Here is a 27,147-nt window from a genome sequence, read left to right as displayed (position 1 = left end):
ATCGATTATACAGCGCTGCATTTATAATTACCATGATTATTATTATTATTATTATTATTATTATTATGTAGCTATGGAAAAGGCATGTAATTCGTGTAGTATACGGGGCGAGGGGCGAATGTTGTCGGTTTGTGTTCGTTCCGACATCGTCGGCTTTCTCGTCCGCGAGACAATTGACTCATTTTTTCAAGTTATTGCATAATACGTATTAATAGTTATTATATTAGAAATGTAGGAACTAAATCCCGTTGAGCTGATTGATAATCTCGCGCGCGCTCCTTACGTGTGGCGCAAATATATAGAAAATGTGATTTTAGAATGCTAATATATAATATAAATATTATATAGAAAAAAAAAGAGATTGAGAAAAGATAAAAAAAAAAGATAAAAAAAAAAAAAATGAAAAAATATAAACGACGGATAATTCGTACGTAAATTTGCGTACTATGTATAATGTGCTAAGAATAATATGACTAATACGGAGTCTTAGGGATTAGCGCGCGCGCGAGATTTTTATATCGCTAACAACGGGAAAAGGAACGTATATAAAATAGTATTTAATAGTAAGTTTTCTACCGCCCGCCTACTTTCGTGGTATTTTTTCAATTTTCTTTTCGCCACCGCGCTCTTACACGAAAACCCTATATACATTATATTATTACATTTAATTATCGTTATCCATTGTTGATTACAATTATTTATATAACATTATTTAAAATTTTAACGCTATATATGTGTGTATATGGACATATGCACACACAGATTCGTACACGTACTATTACCTATATTTACTAAATATTGCTATACCGCTATTGTTGTTGTTATTATTATTATTATTATTATTTTATTTCTATTTCTATTTTTCTTTCATCTATTATTATATACGACTATTTATTTTTTAATTCGAGCAAAAAAAAGAAAAAAGAAATTAGGTATCATATACGTACATGCACTATTATACCTATATACCTGTTACACTATGCGCGTGGGGGCCGAGTATTATATTTTGGAATGCCACGGTTTGAGTCAAATATTATTATTATTACTATACACACGTATTTATGTGTATATATACATATATACATATACATAATATCTATGATACAAACTATAAAACAAACGTTAAAAAACAAAAACCGCTATAATCGAATTCGTATGGTAACTACTTGAAAATTAAATACCGCAATAGGTATATAAAATATGCATATTATTTCGATTGTTATATTTGAGTGTAGATACGCGATTAATTAAAAAGTGGAAATGCAACCGTCGTAACTAACAATGTGTTACATTGAACCTTGTGTTGTGATTTTACGTTTTTAAAAGCGGATAACTAATTGGTTCATTTGTTTTAATTGCTTTGATGTTTGAAAATTTTTTAAATATTGTTTTGTCTTACAATTGAATTCGTTGGATTTGATTATCGATTGAAAAAAAAAATGACCAGCTATTTAGGTAGGATGTTGATATATATAAAAATAATTGAATTGTCGATTGAAATCTATATAATTATTATATACAATTTGATGAATTGAGGAAAAAGGAATAAATAAATATTATAATTAGGTGCGAGCTTTCAAAGATATACTTATATAGAGTGAATCGAATACGAGGATCGGAGATAAGAGAGAAAAATTTTAATTAAAAAATAATCATGATAAAGAAAAAGAGAAACGAGAAGACGAGAAAGAATAATACGGTTCGATGAGAGATCGAAAATGGATGCAGTACGAGCCCCACACCTTAACGAAAAATAAGCCGTTTCGAAACGAAGGGAGATTAACAGTTTCGTGATACCGTAATAGTTCCTCTTTTTTTTTGTGTACCCTTAAATATACCTGACATGTATATACATATTATTATCGTCGTTGTGAACATTATTATACTATTATCGATAATTCTTATTTTTTCTTCTGTTCTCTTGCTTCACACTAGTCTGACTGTGAGCCGATTGGCTACCGCTAACTGTTATCATTTTTATTATTGTTATTATTATCATTATTATTATCATTATCATTATTATTATGACTTCTATACTACTACTGCTACTGTTATATTGTACAATTACTACTATACCTATAATTACTGCGATGCGTGCAGTTTATCATTACTTAAGTAACCGATCAACCGAGGTTGGACATTTTGTCCTGTTCATGTGATTATCTACTATGATTCTTATTATTACGTTAATTAATTAATTATCGTATAAGAATGCTGCAACGGACGTCGAAAGGGGGAAAAAAAAAAAAAAATAAGAACCGCAGCAATGAAAACGAGAGAAAAAAAATATTGCAAAGAAGCATGTGCATTTACTATATATATATAATTAAAACTTTATACATGCAAAAATGTTCCTCAAACATTCCAAAGTCTATAACTATGTGGATAACTCGAGGCTCTAGTCAAACTGATGAGAGTAGTCGTTTCCTGTGGCTAACGTGCTGCTGAAAATGTCGATTCATCTAGTCACCGGTGAAAACGCGAATATTAATTTGTAAAACAATGATTAAATCTCTTTTTATCAAAATAATCACCCTATTAAGATTTTTGAACAAAGCCTGCACTGGATCAATCGAATATAATAATCCGAGGTGAAAATGAGTTTCACAAACTGTTAATCCCTCCCGAAACGGTGCGTGCATTTCGTTTTACGAACGGATGAATTCAAATTAATACGTGGAGTGTTCATGGTGCTATGATTATTATAGAGAAAAAAAAAAAATTAAAAAATTAATAAATAAATGATTAAATAAAAAATAATGAATAATAATAATAATAAAAGTAATAATGTTATGCTATATTATGATAAATGATAATGTAATAAACGAAAAGTACACTATACCTTAGAATGCCTTGCCCAAAGAAACAGGTTCCGATATGATACCGCAATCTTGTTGTAGCTCTATAAAATTTAAACTAAAGCAAAAAAACCGTCATCTTATCCTTACCAAGGCATTTCGAAACCTTTCTTTTCGTTTCTAACTTCTCAACTTCTTACGATTTCTCCCGTTGTACAGACTGTCACTATAACATCTTTATTATCCAAAACACGAGGCACTCGATGGTTAGTGCGATATTTTTTCTCTTTGGTGACAGTTTTGTTTTTGTATTATCGCATTCTTCGAAATACTGATTCTGCCGCCAATATCCTGAACTCCGAAAACGTCTGACGATAAGGCTAGGAAACTACCGAAGCTACGAGCATAAAATAATTCCAACATAAAACGAAACTGGAAACATCTCGCGTTGGTGAAATGTGAGGTGAAATTTGGTGCAATGAATTCAACACCGAATTTGAAATCGAAGATGAAATCGTCGTAAAGTGTACTTTGAACGTTCAAACGCCAGTCATTCCTCCGACTGGAATTTGAAACGCTGAAAAAAGGATACATGCACTAAAATTAAAAGAAAGTGCGGAACAAAAAAGAGCATTATCTTCCGAAAACAAAAAAAAAAAAAAAAAATTGTCGACGTCGGTATCACTGCAGAAATTATTGACAAGAAAGTGTTTCACCTCTACATACGCATCTTCCGTAAATCTACTTCCATGACGATAAAAGATCCTCCCGTGCGATCCGTCAGCTTCCCAAAATCGTTAAGTGATTTCAGATTATTTAAACCTCACCCTCCGTAGAAACCCTATTAATTATGCGATGAGTGTCTAAAATGTGAATGCTTAAATTGGTTAGGGTGGTCATTTCCATCCCTAATCGTATCAACGTTTTTTCAATAACCGAAAAATATTGCAATCGTTGATTATACATTCTCTCTCACTGGCCAATACACAGTATTTCTCACCAAAAATAGAGAAAAAAAAAATCTTGTACGATTGGTTGAATGGCTACGTAATGCGGAAATAGAAATGTTGAAATAAATGTTAGAGTGATTTTGCTGGTATGTTGGGTGCAGGCCGTTCGTAAAGTATCCATTTTTTATTCCTGGCAAACTGGAACTTCGGTGCGAATTTCACTTGAAAAATTGCGTGTAATATAGGCAAGTAAAGTGTGAGAACATGAAAAATGCCGAACTCAAATACGCGGCATGCCGCGGATAACGAGTGTTGAATTTCATTTGTATAATGTGTAACAGAACGACGCAAGTTTTACCGATTACTAGCGACGGATGAAAAGATTGCTCACACGTGCAACACCTACACAAAACACAAATATATGTATAATACATACACATTCTAAAAAAAAGCGAGCCTAAATCTTAACAAGAAATTGTACCTAGTAACCATATTTGAAGAAACGATGGAACGGTGAAAAGAGAAAAGATTATTTTTCGTAACACGATTATGATTATAATTAAATATAATTAATACGAATATTACTGACGCTGAGAAAGCTTTATTTATTCGATTATCTTTATTTATGTATGTATATATAAGTATGGATTATATATATGCATGCATAGATGTTTGCTTCCCATTGACTGTTTGATTAACGAAAACGTCGTGTAGGGACTAACGGTTATTATATATATTATTATTAATTATTATAATATATTATACGTATATAACGTGAAGCATATATTAAAACTCCTTGTTTATTTTTTCGGCTTTCATCCCGCTTCTAGTCAAAATGAAAAACGACAGAGAAAAAAAAAAGCAAAAAACATGAACAAATAAAATTAAAATAATTAAATAAATAAATAAATTGTTGTCTCCCCCCGCCAATCCCCGCAAGGTAATATAATAAAATCTTATATGATAAATATATAGTTAGGTGGGAGGAGCATAATATGGCCATCATTATAAGTAAATGTTATATTATCGACAAAATAATATCTTCATATTTAACGGCATTATTTCCATGGGTTATGTATGCTAAAGTATCGCTATATAATTACAATATAAAATGAATAAAAGAAATAAACGGAAAAAATCATACAAAAAAAAAACGCCAAAAGATTGAATAAAAATCCTAAAAAAATATAGAAAAAGTGTTCTTTATTTAATATAGAAATATTTCATACATAGGAAATTGTATATAATATGTGTTATTCTGACTATTTTGTACATACATTCAGTATTAGTATTATGTACACGTTAACACATTACTTATATCATGTAAATTCATATCAAATTATCTGATACCGCCCTTCCTTAAAGCTTTTTTGGTATTTATTCTTTCTCATCTCGGGAACAATTACTTTTATCACATAATATGTATATACGTATATGTATGGCCTCTTGGCTCATTTAAAAAAAAGAACCTCATATGCTGAATTCAGTACTATTATTAATTGTCGAACTTGCGTTTGGCTGTAATTGTTAATATAATTGTCACTCTACTGAATTAATTGCTTATAATGAAACGACGTACGATATTTTACACCGACATGTGACATAGCCGTAAAAGCATAAAGCTCATATAGCGTGATCAATATTGCAAAATAGCGTATAATGGCACAGAGTAAATTTACAGCCTATGTACACACATCGGGCGAGGCATTCCTCATTATACTATACGTCACTTTTTACGAATCATACCTGTATTAATTTTTTTATTTTTTTATTTACAATACAGGTACGCTGTCACGCAGCAAGGATATATCACAATCACTTCAAAATCTAGTGTTGTCAGGCATTTTGACGAAGTACGCAACCTTGTCCTCGGCCACTCTGTAGTTGTGGATCCATCTTGACCCCTTCTTCAGTGTTCCGTCGATACCGTCCCTCCAGACTCCGGCCGGAAGATACACCTCCCTTTGCCTGCTACCCGAGTACAAAATTGGAGCAACTATGAGCTCTTCGCCAACGGAAAATTCGTCGACCACGTCGTGACAGGCGGGGTCGGACGGATCCAGCATCCAGAGAGGCCTGATGATCGGGAGTCCCAACTCGAACGCCTCGAGGGCGTACTTCGTGAGCAGAGGTTTCACCGTCTTCTGTCTCAGGGTGGTTAAGCTCTTGGCCATCTCGAGGACCGATTCGTTCGAGTATTTGCTCGGCAAGTGAGTGAATCGAATTACCGGTAAGAAGGTCGAGAGCTGCAACCATCTGAGGTACAACTCCTTGTCGGGCAGATTGACCTCGAAGTCATTATTCGGGTTGTTGTCCGACATCGGAAGAGCGACGTCGCCACCTACAGCGCCGGGCATTATGAAGGGATACCCGATTATACCGTAACTCAGCACGGTCGGTATCACCGTCTTAATCGCCTTCCAGGATGACGGAAACGGCGGCAGGGAAACGAAAACCGGCGTCTTTGGTCTCGTGATGGCGCCGGAAACCCCGATCACCGGTACCGAGCTCAGTATCGCCTCGGTGAAGAGGGTCTTGTAGTGGTCCGGATTCGTCAGTGGCTTTTGACATTTGTAATAGTGCGGCATGTCGTAAGCGTTCCCCAAGTCGAGGTAGAATGAGTCGACCTTGTAGTTGTTGACGAGGCTCTGCAGCTTGTCCTCGAGCCAAGGCAAGGTCCTGTCGTTCGTTATGTCCAGTATGGCGGCGCTGTTGCTCTGCTTGTACCTGGTCAAGGCTGGTATCCTTGGGTCACTACCCCGCTCGGATATCAAGAGTCGACTGGCAACGGCGTCCACGAAGTTTACCGACTCGGTGGATATGAACGGTTGGATAGAAAATATGATCCTGAACCCGCGACGGTGGATGGTTTTGATGGTCTTCACCATCGTGGGGAACCGCTCCATGTCAAGATGGAAGTCACCGGAGTTCGGCTGCCATCCCTCGCTGAGAAGTACGTGACCTTGGAGGAAACCGTGGTCGTTTACATCCACGGTGTAGTTGTATATGGCCGCCTCATCCGTTGGCGAGATCTGCCAAACCGGCTCGGAAATCAGGGAATTCACGGCGTCCACGTCCTCCTTCTTGGGCCCGCCCGGTGGGGCCTTTTCCGTTATCATCGAGAGCAGCGTCTTTATGTTGTCCGAGGCGCACACCGTGTAGTTCAGCTGCGGCAGTGGCGTCAGGTGGTTTATATAAGCGAACGAGTCGTACTTCGCCTCGATGCAGAAGTCCTGCGACCCTTTAGCGTTTATCGAGACGTAGAGCGGCGACTCGGGATCCACGACGATCGTGGCCCCCTTCGAGTTTAAGAAGTAACGCCTGAGGACGTTCCCGAAGGCGTGCTTCTTTATGTCTCCGGTTACAAAGGCACTAGAATCCGAAGCCCCCTTCTCCAGCGGATACGCCATGTTCTGAGTCTGTCCGGCACCGTACCAGTGGCCCCGTTTCGGAGACCAGTCAAAACAGTCCTTCGGGTTGTAGCTGGGGCTCAGACTCTGCCATGTTATATGGTAGCAGTGAGTGCTCTCCTGATCATGATCGGTGTGCGATAAGTAGAGTCTGGTTTGCTGCAGCCATTCGAGGCATACGGAACCGGGTCTGTCGTGATGGGGAAGACAGGGAAACACCCCGGTTGCATGAAGTATCCCTTCACCCAATCGAGCAGATATTAGCTCGACACCCTTTCTACTGTAGACGTGCATCGTCCGGTCGTTCTTGTTGAAGCTGCGATTAGAACGAGAAAATAATAGGTGAATTTTCATGGTGCAACGGTCGATTGGTTTGTGTAGCGGGGCGGTTTCGCCTCTGTGTTTATGCCGCAAATCAACGATCAGCTTTCGTGACAACGATAACTCGACAAGCTATTTGGATCAATAATTTAAATTGCCTCTAGTTGAAACGGCGACATGCGAAGCGAGCACTCGCTTCTCCGCCTACGAACCTCAACCATGCGGACTATAGGTATAAAGTACGTTATGATTGCTTCCTGGGTGAAAATTAGAGATCGTTGTCATGTCGCACCGCGATAATGACGTTTCGTCGTCTAACCGGCAATTCACTGCATTTGATGGTTGTCTGATTATAGGGTTGCACCACCATAAGAAGCATTATCAATTACTCAAAGTTACGGAACACGTTGCTCACCTGAACAGCTCAAAGTACGCCCTCTGAAGAACGTGTTGGTTGTAGTAAACGTAGGCGAATCCGATCAGGAAGACTATGCTGAAGAACAGGATACCGACGAAGGCCCTCAGCCTGGGAAATGAAACGGAAGCACATGATTATTCGACTTCTACGCCTTGAAGAAAAGCACGTCGATGACTACTATGCAAGGTCAGAAGTGATCAGAACCTCATAATACTTCCGTCATGCAAAAAGGGAATCCTGAGTCATACCTGTAATCAGCATTTTGCTGTTTCTTGCTACTCCGCAGCGCCTGAGGAATGGAAAGCTGTAATTTTTCCTTGAGAAGACTGCTGATGCTGTTGACACTCGTTATCGTTGAGTTGACGCTCTGACCGCCCGAAATTTCAATCGTCTCCCTGGCCATTTTATGAGCCGGTGAAATGAAGCCGATTGGTGGCGGTTTCCGACGTGATGGTGCCTGCAACGGGACCCTGGAAGGCGCAAAATGCTCCGTGAGTATCTGCTGTGCAGTGTTTATCACGTCTTGAGTGAAAATCTGGTTTATTCGAGCCGATGAACGCGCGTTTGTCACGGATAAATGTTCACCACGATCCACTGATCGGTTCGTCGACCTCGATCATAGCGATTTTCGACCAAGGTTTAAATCTGCAGGGTCTAGCACCCATGCGGTAAGAAAAATTACAAACTTGTGAAAGATGTGGCTGCTACAGTGCCACCCAGGACCACGATCTTCGTATCACTAAAGTCCCCGATTCGCTATCCGCACGTGAGGCTTACGAAATGTTTAGGATCAGAGTGGGGATGATTGGGACTGACCCGTGGGTCACGGAGCCTAATTTGTGGGTCATAGTGCGCTTCCGGCTCGTATTTTAATCCGTGAAAGTCAGCTCTTAGCTGACGATCCTGATCAGATTAATCGAGTGATGAGGAAAAAGGAAATTGAACTGCTTTTAAATAAAGGCATACGAAATGGTCTCGAGGAAGAAGATTCGGTGTCTCGGTTTGAATTTAAAAAGTAATGTGATTCAAGAAGACATGTATTGGAACGTTAACCAGCTAACGCCGGATATTTGGAACGTCGTGGTTACTAATTCGGTGAAGCCATTTCCGTCTTACGATTAACTACTTACCTCTGCACCGAAACAGCGCTACCAATGTCATAACGAGGGATCATTTTCCGATTTGTACTTTTACTATCTACGAGTGGATACACGTATCGATTGATTTAAAGTGTAATATTCAAAAATTATGTCGCGAACGAGCTTAAGTAATAATTGCATTCAGACGAGTCAATATCTAACACAGAGAGTTACACTGCACCGAATAAGTAATTTTGACGACGCGCGTTCCGAGCATCTGCAGATTGCGCCGATGAAGTGTGAATAAAGAAACCAGAATTTCGATAACCTAATGTGATAGGTGAAGGTCAAGGAAGGTCATACAATCTACAGTCTTCTCTCAGCTTTCAGAGACGGTAAAGTCAAGGAAACAATAACGAGCTAGTTGAGATTTCGACGCTAGTTAAAAAGTGTTTTCTACTCTGGATGACCAGATAACGTAACACGGCTAGTCTTTCAACTTATATAATGTTCCAAAGTCCAGATGAGAAAAAGATGCGACAGGACCGTGTAGATATTACGAAATGCTAACATATAATTCAAGTTTATAAATAAGGTGAAAATGCTTCACCAAAAAATTTTCGAGGCGACGCTTCTAAAAGCTCGCATCATCACAGACTGATCATGTCTTTTTCTTGCTCGTTTATTTGCTCATGCGATACGTAAACGTATGCGGATAGATTTGCAGAGGAAAAAAATTGTTGATCGATTGATAGATTTTCTACCAAATGACAGCATTTTTAGGTAACAGCTAGTAGACGTTACGCGGTAAATGTAAATGGAATTCCCCTTCACCTTGAACAATTGTCATGGTAGTGGTAAAATGAAAGTGTATAAGGTCGGCAAGTTGGCATTACATACACAGCTACACCCAGAATACATAGTAAACTCTAAAGCAGTATTGTACAAATGATCCACCACATCTGCTATCTGACGGTGAGCCCTAGTTTGTAAATGTGTTAATTGAACTGCTGCATCGTCACAGATACGACTGAGCATATCGTTTTACAGACCGTATAAAAATTTTATCTGGGCGGGAATAAAGGCAGTTGATTCGATAAGTGATGCTGCTCGACGTCAAACAACGTCGAAATATTTCACGTATGATATAAAAATTCCGCTATATGCCTTCTAGATTTATTGCGTCCTCTGTCATTGATGGAATGCGGTTATGTGCGTTACGACTTGGACTCGAGTGGTGATTTTACTCACTTGGCAAGTTCCTCATCGTTGACATCGTCGTCGGTATCAGAGTCCAAAGCACTCTCTCGTGGGGTTGATCCGCTGTTGCTAAATGTCACGCTACTGTCACTGTCGTCTCTTCGAAATTTCGAACTCGTTCCCTGAAACGATAACAACGAAATATGTAAAGCTTGAGTTGCATCTCATGACTACGATGAGAATCAGCGACGATTTTCATGCGAATTGTCATGCTCCGGGTACACGCAGCTTGCGAGAATGCGAATTATTGCAACGCACGTAGGTTGCAGCAATTCGCGCTCGTGTGATGATTTTCGATTCAACTCAGCTTTACCAACGCATTACGATGCAGAATACTAATTCATGGCAAGTAAACCGGTTGGACTTGAGTAAGACTTTGTTCAAATCCTGAATAAGTTTTCGTCAAACGCAAAACAATGCGTAAAACGACTTCGTTACGGTGAACAAGTTTATCAACACGTTAAAATGAAATCACGATTGCAGAGTTTTGTACGTTCTTTTGTCAAAAAAGACAATAGATAAGTAATTTATGTACGTACATACGTGAGCTATTCTTCGTCACCTCTGTATACCCAGTAATTGTGAAACGGATATTTTAAGTACATCCTAATAACGATCGCAATTGTATGAATAACTTTGTATCTCTGAATGCTGAACTGTACGGTCTAACATAATGGCATACTTGTTGAGATAAATATGCATCAGACATTATGCAATCTACAGACCAAAGGATTTCCGGAAGCAAAAAATGCCGAAACTAAGGCTGAAAGACGCAACTGAAACAGTCCATCGAATTTTTCTTTAAAGCAATATTTTTTTATTGCAGTCATAATGAAACTAAAAGTCAGTTACAAAGCGCTTATTGCGCACCTTGTAGAAACTACTTGGTTATTTTTACACTGCGCCGATGTTTAATTATTTTTTGGTGGTCGGTGATGATAGTATGTGCACTGATCTTCATTGTCAAGATTAAATTCGTGCAGTTTAAGAATTGAACAAGACGTTATAATCTCTTTCATAGTTTCACTAACGCGGTTAACTTGAGTCTCACGTTACTCGTGCAACGTAGTAATATAGCCGAGTGTGCGTGACTCATACGCATGAGATACTCAAGGTGAATGACGATGCGTTCTCAGAGAGACTATCAACTTTGCATGGGTTCACCTTAATGAGAACTTGTTTTCTCAAATCGTGGAGGTAGTCCCCACCTGCCTTTTCGCCCATCGTATTGTATTCAGTCGACTAAAAAACGACCGTCAGTCGATTCGTTGCACTGAGTTAATCGACGGCTTTTGAAAACACTCACTTCGATTTTCTCGTCAAATAAATAACCCGGAACCACGCACGGAACCGTCAATATCAGCGCAGCGAACCTGCTTGTCGAAATTTGCAAAAACTTTGAGAAACCGAAAATCCACGCGAGAAAATGCCGGTGTCATGTCTTCCAACCGCCTAGCCAATGTCTATAAATATTATCGCGACTACGTTCGTAAAAATATATAGGTATTTTCGCGCACAAAAATTTCTGACCTAGTGCACGCAGATATTCGGACTCACGACTCGCTCCAAAGGTGATCGAGACACGACTAGTTTCTTTCGACTCCTCTCAAAGTCACGAGAGACGTCGGAGGAACGCGTGTTCGTTAAAATACCGGTCATTCGACGCTACACGTATGCTTGGCTCGTGCTGAAACGTGTTTCGATTGTACAACATGATCATAACCATGACAAGGTCCCTCGAAATGGATTACCGACGTCGTGTATCAACCAGTCAGAAAGGTCTTTGGAACAAACTGCTTCATTTTCAGATTGTGCAGAATTTTTTGAAGGGAGAAATTCTGAGCTTCGGCTCAACTTTTTCACCAACCTAATGTAAAAACGGTTTGACTAACCTCTGTGATAGAGTTTAAACGATTCCATCCGCTACACCCAGCCTGCATGTCTTTCTCGAGCGAATAAATCGAACTGTACTTATTATCTTTCTTCTTATCGTCCATTTTTTTGGTTATATATACTTTTCGCGATTGAATCAGCTTGGGCTGATTGCACGATTTTTAATTTATATGCACGAGACGCGATCGTGCAGCAATATTTCAGCTATCGCAGGGTTGTCCAATTTCACTGCGAATCTTACTCGATAGTGTTTACTAATCGTGATAAGGCCAGGTGTTTGACAACACTCGAAGTGTGTTCAATACGTGTCGAGCAAGAATTCGTAAGTAAAATTAACTAGTGTAAGTTATGCGAGTGTGAGTGCGATGGATCCGTCATTACGTCGTGTAAGCGTGAACCGTGACCGTCATGTCAAATGCGGAATATCCCATCGATAATAGATCTACACTGATCGCAAGATTGTCGATAAGATATCGAATAATTCTCCTCGTGATTCAATCTGCATAATTTTCGGCAAACCTGTTATTTCTTAATGTCATCTTCGTCAGGCATGTGTTGTCTTAAGGAATCCTGTTGTTGATAATTTGGTTACTATCAGGTTTATCACCGGCGAAGGAAAATAGTCGAAGCCTCACCTGCTGTCTCATAGACTGTTCAAGTCCCTCCATGTTGTCCAACCTGTCCGGCATAGAGATGCTGCTTTTCCTTGAGTTCCTTCTGGGTTCAAAGATTTCGTGTCGTGATCCAATTCTAACGATACTTGGGCTATTTGGGGTTTTTTTAACCTCGATAGTACCGGCTGATAATGGCCGACCTGAAAGTGAAACAAGTAATTTACCAATAGCTTCATAAACCAACAACAATACCACGCAATTATTAGTCGTTGTAGTTATTTCGTTCTTACGCTAAAGCGATTATCACGAACGCACGCCTCTGGCAGATTGGCTAACAATAAGATCGTAAAACAGTCGTAGTAAATATTTAGTGTAAAAATCTGTCGTAAAACAACAAAGAAGCGACGGTGTATTACGATTGTTGACAAATTGTCGAGTCTACAATAATAATACCAGAACACGACCGTGTGCATATCGTTCTGTAATATTTTCCGAGCCTAATTCGTAAACTAACAATAAATTTACGGTCAATTTATCTGCGAGGCAATAAATGCGAGATGAAGGCGGCTTATCAGCGTGTAAACGATTTTCTGAAAATAAAATCAGACGCAACAAGCCGTCGTTAACGAAATTCAGACCGTTGTAGCTAATTATTTGCTGCATCGTTACAGTACAAATATTCGCATTCGAAATGACAAAATAAATAGTAAAAATTGAATTGTTTTAAGTTAGATACCGCGCTGCACCGGTAAATACAGCCGTGAACTGCCTTCGGGATATTCAATGCTACGTAGATCTGCGCAGTAGTCAGATATTATTTAGAGTGAGTGAAGAGAGACGGATATACGGAGGCAGGATGGAGCTTATTAAAACGTGATAGCATACAATACGATGCACTGATTCAAAAATCGGACCGTACAATATTTAGTGGCAGCTGATTATCTTTTGCGAAAAGAGAAAAACGCTCCGATCAGTTGCCCTCTGTTTTCCAGATCGTCGGATAATTGAAAAACGCATCAATGTCCGCCTGTCGCTCCGACATTTCACTTTGGCACGTCAAGTCGCATGTTATCTCGCATGTAAAAAATTGATCGATTACCATCCGGACCGCAATGTGCGACTGTCCTCAAGACCAGAACAGCGGTGATTCGGACACGGGAAATGCTTGCGCTGTGAGTCAAGTCCACATCTTCGACAAATGCAAGGGCACTCAGGACCCCGAAGATCCTGTAAACTGGAAGCTGATGACCCTGTTCGAACCCCCTGTGAAAGACGACGACGTGGGAATAGACGAGACACCGAAACCGCCGAGTTCCCAATGCTCGAGTGACTCGACCAGAGAAGTGATTGGAAACGAGTCTCTTCCACGGATCGAATTCCAAACCAATTCCCCACCTGTTTTCCTCTCTGTTCTAGTACGAATTCGTCAATTCTCAAGATTACGAGTACCTCTGTGGCGAGGAGGAGGTCCCGGAGTACCCCCTGATACCCTGCAAACCTTGCGAACCTGGGGAAGAGGAAGAAGAGGCAGAGCCAGACGTCGAGTGCACCTTGGCTATCATCAAGCCGGAGGCTGTCGCATGCAGAAAAGAAATCGAGGACCGAATACTGGAGGAAGGCTTCGAGATCTATCAGACTCGGTGGCTCCAGCTGACACCCGAACAGACCTCGGACTTTTACACGGACCGTTACGGGCAGGTGAACTTCGCTCACCTCGTCGCCTACATGTCGTCCGCTCCGATAATCGCCATGGTTTTAGCCAAGCAGGGGGGAATTCAAGACTGGCGACACGCGATGGGACCAACGAAGGTGAGCGAAGGTCATCTTCCCGCGTACCCTTGGGGATTTTCATTCTTTCTGGAGTTCGTTTTGACGCCCAGGTAACCGAAGCTCGACTCTATTACCCTGACAGCATTCGAGCCAGGTTTGGCCGGCGTGGTGAAGACTTCAAGAACGCCGTTCACGGAAGTGCGAGCCGGGAGCAAGCCGAACGAGAAATTCACTTCTTCTTTCCGGAGTGTGAGTTTCTTTGGTCCGTCAATGTCAGACTTACCCTAATTGGCTACGAATGCAATTTCAGTTATCATAGAACCACTACTGAGGGGTGAAACGGCGGCGGACTATCTGTGGGAAGTGATCAATAACGTCCTGCTCGAGGGACTAACCTTGGTGAGTTTACCACTCAACTTTCAGACGCTGACCTACTACAGTAACTAACTACGTTGATTCACAGTGCTGCAAGCGAAAACCAGCCGACCCTATTTTGTGGTTAGCAAACTGGCTGATCCTGAACAATCCAAATGATCCCAAGTTACCGGATGATCTGGCTATGATACCGACTTGACGATACTTACCTTTGAATTTAATCCCAACAAGCATACTGTACACTGTTCGCCAGACCTCACGTTGTAATTACGTATGTAGTATTCGGAACTATTACACGGCAATTTGGATTTATAATTTTTAGCCAATCAATAGAAAACGGTCTCCCACTCCGATTACCCACGGACGAATTTGAATAACGGTCACCTATTAGTTTTAACTCACCGTTGTCAGTTCGCGCCTCTCCCTCGTGCACTGACGAGTTTCGAGGTGACAATCTATGGAGTCTTCTTTGTCTAGCAGTCTGTGGACTGTACCTGCAAAACGTTTATCTATCAATCTACGGTGCCCCGCAATATTTATAAGCATCATTTCACCGAAACGATAATGCGAGTAATCGGTTACCTGGTCTTGACGAGATCCTCGACGATAGATTCAACCGAAGTCCTGTACTTCCCTTCAACGATCAACAGAGGATGTTGTCCCGGATTTTTTGAACCATACGGACTCTCCGTTCCCGAAGTACCGTTGGTCAGTTTGATCGAACTGTTTGAGGAGGTTCCGTTTTCCTTGATCTTGGGCGATTCCTCGGTATCACAGTCTTCGCTTACGACGATTTTCGGTACGGATAAGAAGTTTCTTTCCCTTTCGTGAAACTGGACCCCATTCGTTTTTACCGGAGGTATCTTTTCATCCTCTAGGTGAAACTGTACGATGGGTACTTTTACCCCACTCGGAGTAAAATTCCCGTCGGTTTTTGAACCGGTTTCATTATCCACCGAGTCCGTCGATTGTCCTCGCGAATTCGCTCTGCTTCGCGGAGGTTTCAGTGGCGGTACAGATTGCGTCGATCCTCGAGGGGTGTCGAGAGTCGACGACCTAATTGGGGGGTGCGAAAATGCGTCAGGCTTAACTCTTCTTTAGACACCAACGACAAGCAAGACTTGGTCTTCGCTCACCTCAGAGGCTTGTACCAAGGAAGAGGCCACTCGGGGCTGGTCAAGGCGCCTTGATCTGTGTCGGCGGTGTTTGGAGCTGGAGAATTTGTGCCCGGCTTGTACCAGGGCGAGGGTGTCCGGAGTACTCTGCCGGACGGTGTCTGGACGTCCGGACTTGTGACGATGGATGACAGGGACACTCCGCGACGTTGCGCTAGCCCCTCCGGCTCGAAACTGGCCACTTGTACGTCCCACGGATCAACGGTGGACAACAGCAGCTTCTGTGCAATGAATTGAGAGGGACAGGGCTACAGAATATCTGTGCGTCGGTGTGTGCGAGTCAGTCGATTGAGTCTGATTAGCCGGGCCTCGCATGCAGGAAACTCCGGCTGTCTGAAAGCAGCTAAGCTCGTAAAAGCTTGCCCACGCGCTGGCCGAGGAGACCGGGATACTTCGTACGGTATACTAATTATATCGGGGAAAAAGGTGAGCAGTTTTGAAGTTAATTATCAAGATTGAGCCTAGTTCAGTTTAGAAATTTGGTCCGAGCCGAGTCCTCGGGAAAGCCATTACTTTTCAAATTTTTCATACGATTTCTTGCAATGGCGCAGGGATTTCTGATTTTTTTCTCATATTCTTGACCTTGAAACTTTGAGTCGGCGGTGTATTGAATTATCGTGGGGTGAGAATTTTATAACCGGCAATGAAACTTTTGATAATCTCTACTATGAAAATTGAAAATCTTGGACTGTTTTGAACGTACAGTTACTTAAATGCCCTGCACTTAAATACGAGCTGTAATTAAAGTTTGTTTAGCGGCTTGCTTCAGCTGCATTGGACAATCGATTCTGAGAATAGGATATGAATGGTGTAAGAAAAATAGGTTCAGGTCATTCATTGCGCAAGTGCCTTTGGTCGAGTCACTTTTCGGTTTTCCGCATTACTACGGATAAACGACAGAAAATAACACGGTTGTTAAACAACTGTGCGCATACATGACCAACGTACACCACTTAATACAGACGTACGATTACGTAACTCACTGGCTATTAATGTGCGTAAAATGGTAACAACAAACTGCAGCTCGAAATTAATCACTGTCGACCAAATTTTTGCATGTCTGTTTGATTGATGTTTGCGCATTAGCATGTAAGTTCAGCGATTGCCAGACAGATGAACAAGTTGTTCATGTACGATTACGCCTCGACCGGTAGTAAAGCAGACAAGATTCGTATATAATTCGCAAAAATGCAATAAACGATGTGGTAAGTTTTTTAGCCCTTTTTTATTTACACTATCTCAAAACTTACATTCAGTATACGTTATTCATTCGGAAGACGAAATGTAATTCAGGCCACGTCTAAAAATGTCACACTATTTGCTTGAACACTCAAGAGTGACTTACAGGACTACAATACAACGGTAAGTATTTCTCGCTGATAATATTTTTTTAACTTCAGTATAAACGACCAAGTAGAAATTGACGCGATGAAACAGTCGAAGCTAGGTGTAAACATTTCTGCAAAGATAAGAATATCCAAAAATATCTAATACCGAGAATGTCGAACAGCTGGTTGTAATAACTTATCGTGTAGTAATACAGATCATCAAAAAGAAAATAAAAATTAGTAGCTCAAAAAAACTTCTTGGGTCTACTTTCATCTTCGGCTTCAAAGTCATGAGCCTAAATTGTTTTAGTTTGCAACAGTTAAGAGATGTTGGAGAGCCGACTAACTCGTCAACTTTTTATTTCGAAAGTTCAAATTCTCCAAGATGACTAATTTTTGATATCCTAGATTTTTATGTCAAGTCATCCATGGAAAGCTGTTAGTAATTCATATTTATTCAGCTGTTTCCATTCAGCGAGAATACGAATCCTTTCATTAGGCGTGAAATTTTGAAAACAATTATTTGAAATAACGCTCTAGACTGCAGTGATCATCAGCAACTAAGCAAGTCGAGAGTGCGTTAAATTGCAGCACTGCGCGTCGGTCAAACTGAAAAACAATGCTGTGTTGCTTGTGCGATAAATAAGCTCTTCAACCGCGTATTGTTCCTAATTGCGTTATAATAATATATCTCTGGAGAAGCTGCGCGAGTGAAATTAAGCGTGAAATAATCATTGTCTGGCCTCAGCTGAAACTGATGGCGAATTACTTGAACCTCGTGACTCGAGTCACAGTGAGCGATTTATTTGTTATTCCTTATCGAAACCTGTCGATGAGTCTGGATTAAGTTATTTAGTAGCTTAGACGCCGGCTCAAAGTATGATTATCGAGTTTTTAACTGCCAATGGTACTCGATACGAATAGACGGGTATTACTAGTGAAATACGGCCTTAAACCTACTGCAATAAATAATTCATATATCACGAATACATATTTCTAAATTACGACACGAGTGCGTAAACAACAGAGGCATGTTACCGTTTCACATGAATGGCTTCTCCTCCCAGTTTTTAACCAAGGCTTTTCTAAATAATGCCAACTGATAACGCGTGAAGATTGAAATCAACCTTCACTGATAAATCAGGAACGCGATATTTTCGAAACTCAGAGTCGTGTACGCGAAATTCTGAAACTTGTGATCAGTGTCTAAGCGCTAATCTTGAATCTAGATATGCTCGTGATCGAAAATATTACCTAGTGTAATAAATAATAACGTGAAATTTATCACATCTTTGTTGATTATTAATCGCGAACATCTCATTCGTAGCCCCAATTTAAAATCCGCTTTGTATCAACGTGGCATAAAACATAAATTTTGCAAAAATCAAAAATCTACCAAATTAGAAATGCTCAACTTTGCGGTTAATCTTTGATTTTTTGATACCCTGCAGGTGCTTGGAAAAAACCAGACTTTGTACCCTAGTTATCGCGATAAAACGTGAGTATTGAATAAATATTGATTACTCAGCATCGATCTTCTTCTCTCAATCCAGCAAAAACAAACTCAAATCATTTCTCGGTGAAATCCGTATAGAACTTCTTTGTGGTCAAGTTAAACTTGGCAGATATTCGGGCTGAGTACGATTGCTGAAAAATATCATTGACCTTCACTCCTATAATGTGTGAAAAATTTGATCAACCCTTATGAGTTTCACGGTTCCGAAAAGGTTTAAAAAAAAAAAAAAAAATACAGTTTAATGTCCATTGACAGGAACATTCGAATTTCGAGGAAGCTTTCAAAATTAGCTGATGATATCCAGAATCAGTGTAAAAGTGTTTCTCAAAAATCTAATAGACGTTTCGACGAGTCCATGAAGTATTATATACCTTTGGCTTCTTCGCCTTTCTCCTCCTGCGGTTAATCCTATCCATCGTACACCGGAATAATTTCAGGGAAGTTTATCACACACAAGTTACAGCGTTCCCGATATGGATTGAAAATAAGTGACAAAAAAAAAAAAATAAAAATAAAAAAAAATAGGAACGGTTACGGTTACGGTGACCTTTTCTTTTATCAAACTAGATCGAAACTACATGGAGGGTTACATCCGCTATTCGAATATGGCCAACTCCGCGGACAGGTAGATATGCACTGATCCAAAGACCGCGGGTCTTGTATCGGCAGCCACTTAACGATATCTTCTTAGTTCCCCCCGACGTCCGCATGCCCCCTTGTTATACAGCGTCTCCACCTTCCTCGGCGCCGACGCGACCACCGGATCGGATCTAGGTGGGTTAAGTTTGCGGGATCAGTAGGAAGGCAAGATCTGTTGAGCGATATTCGAACCGAAGACCCAAGTCGGCCGTTGGTACGTACCTAGGTACACACGTACCTTACATACCTCTTACGTGTTTCGCTGTTTGTTTGTTAATTAATGCATGTATGTACGAACGGTGTTATGTACATACCTTTTATATAGAGTAGGTACGTCTGTTTGAACTTAAACCCGGAGCAGTGTGCTCACGATAAACTAAACCAGTGTTGTCTGAGTCAGGCCAAGGATCGTAAACGAAGCGCGCCCCTGCGCTGTTGGACGCGATGCAGGAAGAAGTGAGGTGGTAACCGTTTTTTTATTTTACGCAAGTCTCATCTCGATTACGATATTGTTTTCATCTGTCGGTTTAAATTATACGTGTACATCAACGCGGGATCAAACCTGAATGATCTATAATTACATGCAGGTACGTGTGTCCATTTTTTCCATCACATGATCGAACCATGGTATGGTGGTATGGCTCTGTGTGGTTCGGAATTTTTTGCGAGAAACCTAACGGTGGAGGTACTTTCATGAAAATTTCAATAACACACGTGAACAATGCGTGAATAGTTCTTAGCTAGGTGACAACGCTTCAAAGAGGTCTATTCTTCTTGAAGTAACGATAGTTACATCGCTATTAATGCCGACGGTTCCGATGTGTGGTGAAGCGACTTGCGTCACTGCAAGAAAATCAAGTAGATTTTACAAAGTCTAAGCTCCTAATTGTCGCGACGCAGAGCTTTTGAAGCTGCCTCTAAACCGGCCAAGTAGAGATAAGGATAAGTTGAATTTGTTTGAAACAGTAGAATCAGTCGATAAACACTGTCTACGGATAAACGATTTCGATTGTTTTTAAATCAGTGCAATTCTAAGAAATTGTTCGTGGGAACCGAATTAGGTATTTACAAAGAACGTAAGAAACAGAGTGAACGTTAATTTAATGCTTGTCTCGTAAGCATCGAGGCTTATTTGTGAAATTAATCAATTTTTGAGGGTGTAAGTTGATCTAGAAGAAAAGAGAGCTCGCCATTATTAGGCAAAGCAAAGCACCGAGCGAATACTAGAGAAACCTATAATTACTGCCGACGAGAACTATTGAAATACCTGTACCGGAAATAATTTGAAGTTTCACCTATGGCTCGCTAAAAATTACGCGAACTTGCAGAGTGTGCGTAAATTGTTCTTCGCTCCAACTGTGGATCGTCTAATGATTTGGCTTACTCACCGTTACAGGCATTGAGTGATAGATGGTAAAAAAATCGAGCCCACTGCGAAGACGGCTGATGGTTTTAGCCGGTTCCTTACGTGACGAAGAAACGTGAAAATAAAGCTGGACTAGATCTGGTAGAAGAACTCGGCTCAGCGGAAAGCATAGCAGGGAGAGCAAAACAAATCGACACACCATGTGACTGATAAGAGAGTCAATGGACGATAAAAATTCAAGTAATGTTACAGTGAACTTTTCTTTCTCCGTGACCCGTGACCGCTTTTCTCGCGACAACAGAGGATGGTCGCCATTCCTCTCAATTCGTACCCTTCCATACCTGACCTCCATGCATGGGGTATAAGCGAAAATCGGGTGCAACTGGACGGATATTTTTTGAGCTTTTGTTATCATCCGGAGAGCAGATACCGGTATCTGTGTTAAAATTTATTCCCGATGATTATCAACCTGACTCATGCACGTATAGTTAGCTATAGGTACTTGTTTACCTATAATCTTTGATTGCAGCGACATCGAGATGGGCGCATAAATATATATCTGTTTATAAATCCACCTGTCGCCTAGGTTTTACTTCTGATATATAAGTCACGGATCAATGCATAGGTGTACTTATGTCGGGTTATTGTGGTAATGGCGCAAGCTTCGCATCGAGTTTGTACCGACTACCTATTGCGGACGCGAAAATATTTTTAGCAGATTACGATGAATCTGACTGATTTATAATTATCTCGAGAAATAATTTGCCGATTTTTTTTTTTAGCGATAAGCTCCGGAAGAATTGCCAACTTGCAATCGAAGTAATTCACCCATCACGCTAAACACCAGTCTTTTACTTCACCAATGAACCCATTTGCTATTATCTGCATTGATTGCTAAGTTTAGCCTTATTAACTGTTTGCGTTAAAGATATACATATGTGTAACTAACCAAGACCAACAATCCAATGTTATTTATACGTACGGCAAAATGTTAACAACTGTATAAACTAAGTGATATTATTACAAGATTAGTTGTAATATCAAAGCGCGTCACTTTTTGTACACATGACCTATAAATTGGACTTTCAAATGTATCGAACTAGACTTGCGGCTAAATTAATTAGCTTTTTACACTTTCGTGTTTTCAATTTTGAAGATCTGAAAAAATTTACCAAAAATTGAAAATACACAATCACCACACCCTGGCGACGAAAGTGATGCAATTATTGCTAGTGTCGTGAAAACCGGTAAAACAATGTATGTATAGGTACGTAATAGCAGCCGTCGTGTTTGGGAAACAGGAATAACTGACGAGGCACGACATATATATCACATAAATTTTTTTTTAAATCAAATCAAACATCCTTAAATTACGTTCAGACACCTTGCGGTCGGCGAGTCAAAAGAACCGTTGTGCACACAGAGTTCCATAAATTACGAAATAATACAACATATCACATGTAGTTAATAACATTTGGATAGCTGCGGATTTTCAGGGTCAAGTTTTCTTACTCTTGACACAGTTTTCCACGAATGTTCAAGCCGGCGTTTCTCTACGCCATAAGTAAGCACATAGACGTCGTTATCGGATCATAAGGTGCTCAAAATAAACATTAGCAAATGTGACATGTACCATGCTAATGGTAAATATAAAACGCACTAGCCGTGCTCGTTGGGGGATAATTAAATTTTGCATTTTCGTACGCGGAGGCCGTTAATCAAGCATGATATTCCGCCACAATTATCGTCGGCGTTAAACAAATCTGGTATAAAGTCGCTAAGTGGTGCTAACAAGATGTCGTCGCTGCTAAAAGGAGCAGGACACTCGGACTTTCAAGGCAAATGTGAGTTGTAATTTACGCTAGATTTCTTAACGCCGTCGAATACAAGCGGGAAGAATTACCCTTTGTCACGGATCATACGATGTCCACGATGATTAGACGTTCCATCACATTTTTAAAGATCAAACGAGGATAATTGTTCACTAATAACGGAGTAAAACGTCCTTTCTAATTTCCGACGATGGTTGTTATTCTTGTTAGTTGGTCAGTTAATTTTTATACGAAATCGAGCGTAATCCGCCTTACTATATGCAACCATCACGTAAAGACGTCATGCAGGATCAAGCGCAACTAATTGATAAATAATCATAGAGAATTTCATATCTTTACTTTATAAATAGATAATTTTATTATAAACATTTCAATGGCATACACAGTTACGGATTAACTGGTCATACAATATTTCCCAATCTTTATAGTAAAAATTAGTTGATTAATATCCATAATCGAAATATGTACTTGGGCATTATATGTAGACCTCGGTAATGCCGCCAGTGACTACAAAGTTAAGACATTGATGTGTATATTTACCAAACAATCAGACTCAGTGTGTTGAAATTTTTTATGTTGAAATATGATAACAAATTGTATTTTATTCACCGTGACAAATGCACGATACTTAGATGATACACGTATAGACGCGTGGATTCTTTTAAACCAATTTCTTTGCCTCGAAGAATCCTTTCAGATGTTTCATCTGCCATGCACCCATTGCTAGAAGAATCGCTGTCTGAGCAAGCGACCACCACAGGACACGTTGATTCGTGCTTTCCGACGTCTGTCTAAATCGTTCTTCACGATACTGAAACATTGAATATTGTATCGTAATGATTAGGGTAAGACTGAATAATATTATATTTAGTTAAAATAATCAGAATGTGTATTTTCTCATTGCCAATTACCCTTTGATAATTCTGTTCCTTGGTTATTTGGTCGACCTGGCTAAGCAGCTGACGAAGTCTGAGCTGTAGTTCGGACAGCTTTTCCTTCTGTGCGACGTTAGCGTAATCGATAGCATGCTCTCCAACCTGTATGTCTAGATGAACTCTCTGCAAAATGAATAACCAATCAGTAATTGAGGTGTCAAGGATGTAGTAGCTAAAAATATTATGTCTATGAAAATACCAACACTGAATAGCTCATTGTTTTGTTTTGCTAGTTTGCCACTACGTATTCATTCAAGCGCTAAAGAAAGTAATAAAGGAATTAAATCTCACCAACTGAGTACCGCTAAACCAGGCAGAACTGTTCGAGTACAAACATATGACATGTTCTCCAGGCGTGTGAGAAGTAAACGAGATGCGTCCCTCGGAACTGTAGACCCTCGACAATATCATTTTGTCATCGACGTCTCGGACCTCGACGTGCATTCCTATACCAGGACTGCTAGGCATGAATCCACCGCTCCTTGGATCGTACAGTTCGACTTTGTAGTTCACTAAGAACAAAAAAAGGCAAGTTAACTTGATAAAGACGAAATAAGAGAAAGCGTAAAATTATAAAGCTAATCCGTTGATCGTCGTGTGCCGTTACAAAAAGAATTGCATAATCAAAATGAAGTCAACTAGTTTTAAATCTCAGTTGGTAAAAACTTTACTCCGAAATGCCAACGAGGTTAGTTCAAAGTAGGTTAGGTTAGGGATTGAGAAAACGGGGTACAAGTATGAGGTTATCAAAAATCGGTGTAAGTAGCCGATAGAGGGGCAACAACGAATGAAATAGCGTGTTTTGAGCGAATTCGAGGACGTTTGAGAGCTGTGGGAACAGAAATACGAGTTGAAATCTGTCTGCTACAAACCTAGAACGGTAGTGTCGTCGGGTATTTCTTCTATGAAACATTTTCTCTCGGTTTCACCGATGTGGAAATAAAGTCCGCTCGAATATTCGAGGAATATAACACTGAGCACGACAAAGGAACTAAAGCATTTCCACATCTTCATTAAATTGTGTGTATTTATCTATTATTTATTTTCTAATCTCGGACGAATAGACGACGGAAAACACAAAACACGAAACCGACGATGAAACACAGATGTCACACGTCAGCGGATGACGACGGTCTCATTTCTCGTTCCAGCCATTTGCCGTCACCGGATACCACGCCAGTCAAAGAATGTACTTGAGATACAAATTGTGAGTTGAAAGAAAAGCCAAGGGTTGATTAAAACGTTTAAAAGTATTGAAACCTTGCTAAAATAGTTGTTCTTAATTTCACATGACCAATTTTCATCAGAAACCCGTTTTCAACGGACGTTCTTTCGATTCTACCGACCAGTGACTAGTGGCAACAACAATCATGGACGTTCTCCTGCTAGTGACTGTTGTGACGGGACTAGTCGTATTATTAATTATCCTGGCCCTATTTTCCAGGAAAAAGGCAGGTAATATTTGAAGTGGTTATTATTATCATCTTTAAATGATTTTATACTATTGATAGACATCGTTTCGATGATTTTAAAAATCGCTGTACACCGTAACCTATAAGCAACTGGAACAGCTGTTTGAATATCGAATATACTCATCGTAGCTTAATTCTTAGAAGATTTTTGGAATGAATTCTGATGTTAGAATTGATATACTGGTATTGAGAATCCGTTTTTAATTTACTTTTTATTTCAGACACACCCGAAGCAGATGTCAGAGGTCGAGGAGCTCAGGCGCACAGGCAACAGCCAAGGCGTGCGGCGGGAGTTAGAAATGCGAGGCAAAGAATGCGAGGCAATGCCGCGGCTGAAGCTAGAAGAGGAAACGAATCGGATCACAGCAATGATGCGAACGATGAAAATGAGGATGGGAACATGGATTTGGCAGACAGTAAACTAGGAGCTAAAAAGAGGGCTAAGCTGGAAGCTAAAGCAGAAAAAAAGCTACAGAGGGAAGCCGCGGAGCGGGAGAGAGAGGAGAGGAGAAAGAGAGATCAGTTGCTCCAGGAGGAAAGGGATAAACAGAGTGAAAAAGAGAGGATGGAAGAGGCTAAACTGGAGGAGGCGGAGAAGAAAGCTAGGGAAGAAAAGGAGAGAAGAGAGTACGAGGAGTACATGAAAATGAAGGAGGCCTTCAGCGTTGAAGAGGAGGGTTACGAGGATGGGGAAAATACAGAAGAAGAGAATTTGTTGACTAAATTTATAGACTATATAAAAGTAAACAAAGTTGTTGTGCTTGAGGATTTGGCAGCACACTTTAGAATGAAGACCGTCAGTGTTATCGAGAGGATACAGAATTTGCAGGCTGATGGTAATCTTACCGGAGTCGTTGATGACCGAGGAAAGTTTATTTACATTTCAACAGGAGAACTAGAGGCTGTTGCAAAATTCATCCGGCAGAGGGGCCGCGTTAGCATAACGGAATTGGCGGAGAATTCTAATATATTGATTAATTTGAATCCATCGCAGACGAACTCTGTTAGCACATAGAATCGCGGTGACAGATTGTTTGACAGCAATATTTTTAGATGTTTCTTGTATAAATTATTGTAAGATAGTATTGTATATTTACGAATGTTTAACATTATTTGAAGTTTTGAGGAAAACAATTGATCCCTTCATTATTATAACTGAATCATGTATTTCTATAACTCGCAACTGAAAGACTAGTGTAAAATTTGTTACCAACAAAACAGTTCAACGAGAATTGTCACTCATTGGAATATCAAGTTTTGAAACAACCTTTACTCTCATTTATATCGTGAACAAAGTATCAAAATTCGTATGTGTAAAAACCAGAAACTGAATTGCGTTTGAATTTTTGATAAGCCAGAGCCACTTTGGGTAACACAACAGAAACTTTTAACGTGAACAAACACTACAAGCTGAACTAATTGATGTATGAAACTAATTATGCGTCTTGAGTAAACGACTCTTTCAAAGGGTAGATTAGTACCTGTATGTAATAAAAAAAAATGTATTTCCTAGTGAGTGTTGGAGGACTTTTTCTTGAATGAAAACACACAAACTCGCCTGCTCCTATTTAAATTCATTATAAGAGTCAAGAAAGTGGAAAAAGACTCCTGCACAACAATTCTTATACGTAATGATTATCGGTACCAATAATCGCGGAGGTAAAATGTTATTCTTTTTAAATTTCCACAGTCTGAATGTGGCAAAATTGAATGAATACTGAAATGCTTTTCTGACGATCCTGATGTGGAAACTTTGTTAGGGGAAATAATACATTGTCATCAGTCCCCGATCACGGTACTCAACTCATCTAGAGTTGCGATCGATGAACATATTTCTCTGTGATTTCTGGGTTTCTCCTTGGTTGTTTAGTCTGCACTGTGCTTGACGTGCATTTTCAGATTCCTTGGAGTCAAATTGACGTTCAAATTGGTTTCAAGACTGGAGATCTTTCAGCCGTTGGTGTTATAAATACGCATTTTCGCGATTATGAAAAGT

The 27,147-nt window shown here is 40.1% G+C and overlaps 3 protein-coding genes, 1 long non-coding RNA gene and 1 pseudogene across 5 annotated transcripts; 3 read left to right on the top strand and 2 right to left on the bottom strand.

Moving 5' to 3' along the window:
* Positions 1–4,934: 4,934 nt before the first annotated feature.
* Positions 4,935–19,399, bottom strand: LOC107217880 (myogenesis-regulating glycosidase). The gene is made up of 9 exons (XM_015655565.2): positions 19,279–19,399; positions 16,025–16,284; positions 15,471–15,944; positions 15,291–15,382; positions 12,765–12,943; positions 10,228–10,358; positions 8,146–8,367; positions 7,895–8,005; positions 4,935–7,474 (listed from the first exon to the last, which is right to left on the bottom strand). The coding sequence occupies exons 1-9, from the start codon at positions 19,321–19,323 to the stop codon at positions 5,569–5,571; spliced, it is 3,420 nt and encodes a 1,139-aa protein (XP_015511051.1). The 5' UTR covers positions 19,324–19,399; the 3' UTR covers positions 4,935–5,568.
* Positions 8,290–15,295, top strand: LOC107217882 (annotated as a pseudogene).
* A 99-nt stretch (positions 19,400–19,498) lies between the features above and the next one.
* LOC124295118 lies at positions 19,499–23,624 on the top strand. Of its 2 annotated transcripts, XR_006905023.1 has the most exons (3): positions 19,499–19,760; positions 19,947–20,133; positions 20,943–23,624. It is a non-coding gene; the product is annotated as an uncharacterized LOC124295118 (long non-coding RNA). The 2 variants fall into 2 exon arrangements; XR_006905022.1 differs by having other exon boundaries at positions 19,499–20,133.
* On the bottom strand, positions 23,079–24,698 carry LOC107217883 (transmembrane emp24 domain-containing protein eca). Its single transcript, XM_015655569.2, has 4 exons — positions 24,552–24,698; positions 23,971–24,191; positions 23,656–23,802; positions 23,079–23,555 (listed from the first exon to the last, which is right to left on the bottom strand). The coding sequence occupies exons 1-4, from the start codon at positions 24,691–24,693 to the stop codon at positions 23,406–23,408; spliced, it is 660 nt and encodes a 219-aa protein (XP_015511055.1). The 5' UTR covers positions 24,694–24,698; the 3' UTR covers positions 23,079–23,405.
* A 50-nt stretch (positions 24,699–24,748) lies between these two features.
* On the top strand, positions 24,749–26,663 carry LOC107217881 (DDRGK domain-containing protein 1). The gene is made up of 3 exons (XM_015655567.2): positions 24,749–24,886; positions 24,987–25,134; positions 25,373–26,663. Exons 2-3 carry the CDS (start codon positions 25,050–25,052, stop codon positions 26,164–26,166), a joined length of 879 nt encoding a protein of 292 aa, XP_015511053.2. The 5' UTR covers positions 24,749–24,886; positions 24,987–25,049; the 3' UTR covers positions 26,167–26,663.
* The last annotated feature ends 484 nt before the right edge of the window (positions 26,664–27,147 follow it).

The sequence above is a fragment of the Neodiprion lecontei genome, chromosome 6, assembly GCF_021901455.1.
Source record: "Neodiprion lecontei isolate iyNeoLeco1 chromosome 6, iyNeoLeco1.1, whole genome shotgun sequence".
Classification (NCBI taxonomy): Eukaryota; Metazoa; Arthropoda; class Insecta; order Hymenoptera; family Diprionidae; genus Neodiprion; species Neodiprion lecontei.
This window is presented reverse-complemented; position numbering and strand designations above follow the sequence as displayed.

Excerpts from the sequence above, each read along its gene's own strand:
- LOC107217880 (XM_015655565.2), bottom strand. The coding sequence starts at position 19,323 with ATGGATAGGATTAACCGCAGGAGGAGAAAGGCGAAGAAGCCAAAG. Across the intron at positions 12,944-15,290 it reads AGAGGCGCGAACTGACAACG|GTCGGCCATTATCAGCCGGT; the intron begins GTGAGTTAAAAC and ends TTTCACTTTCAG. Across the intron at positions 8,368-10,227 it reads AACGATGAGGAACTTGCCAA|GGTCCCGTTGCAGGCACCAT; the intron begins GTGAGTAAAATC and ends TGCGCCTTCCAG.
- LOC107217883 (XM_015655569.2), bottom strand. The coding sequence starts at position 24,693 with ATGAAGATGTGGAAATGCTTTAGTTCCTTTGTCGTGCTCAGTGTTATA. Across the intron at positions 23,803-23,970 it reads GGTTTAGCGGTACTCAGTTG|AGAGTTCATCTAGACATACA; the intron begins GTGAGATTTAAT and ends TTCATTTTGCAG. Across the intron at positions 23,556-23,655 it reads AGGAACAGAATTATCAAAGG|TATCGTGAAGAACGATTTAG; the intron begins GTAATTGGCAAT and ends TCAATGTTTCAG.
- LOC107217881 (XM_015655567.2), top strand. The coding sequence starts at position 25,050 with ATGGACGTTCTCCTGCTAGTGACTGTTGTGACGGGACTAGTCGTATTA. Across the intron at positions 25,135-25,372 it reads ATTTTCCAGGAAAAAGGCAG|ACACACCCGAAGCAGATGTC; the intron begins GTAATATTTGAA and ends TTTTTATTTCAG.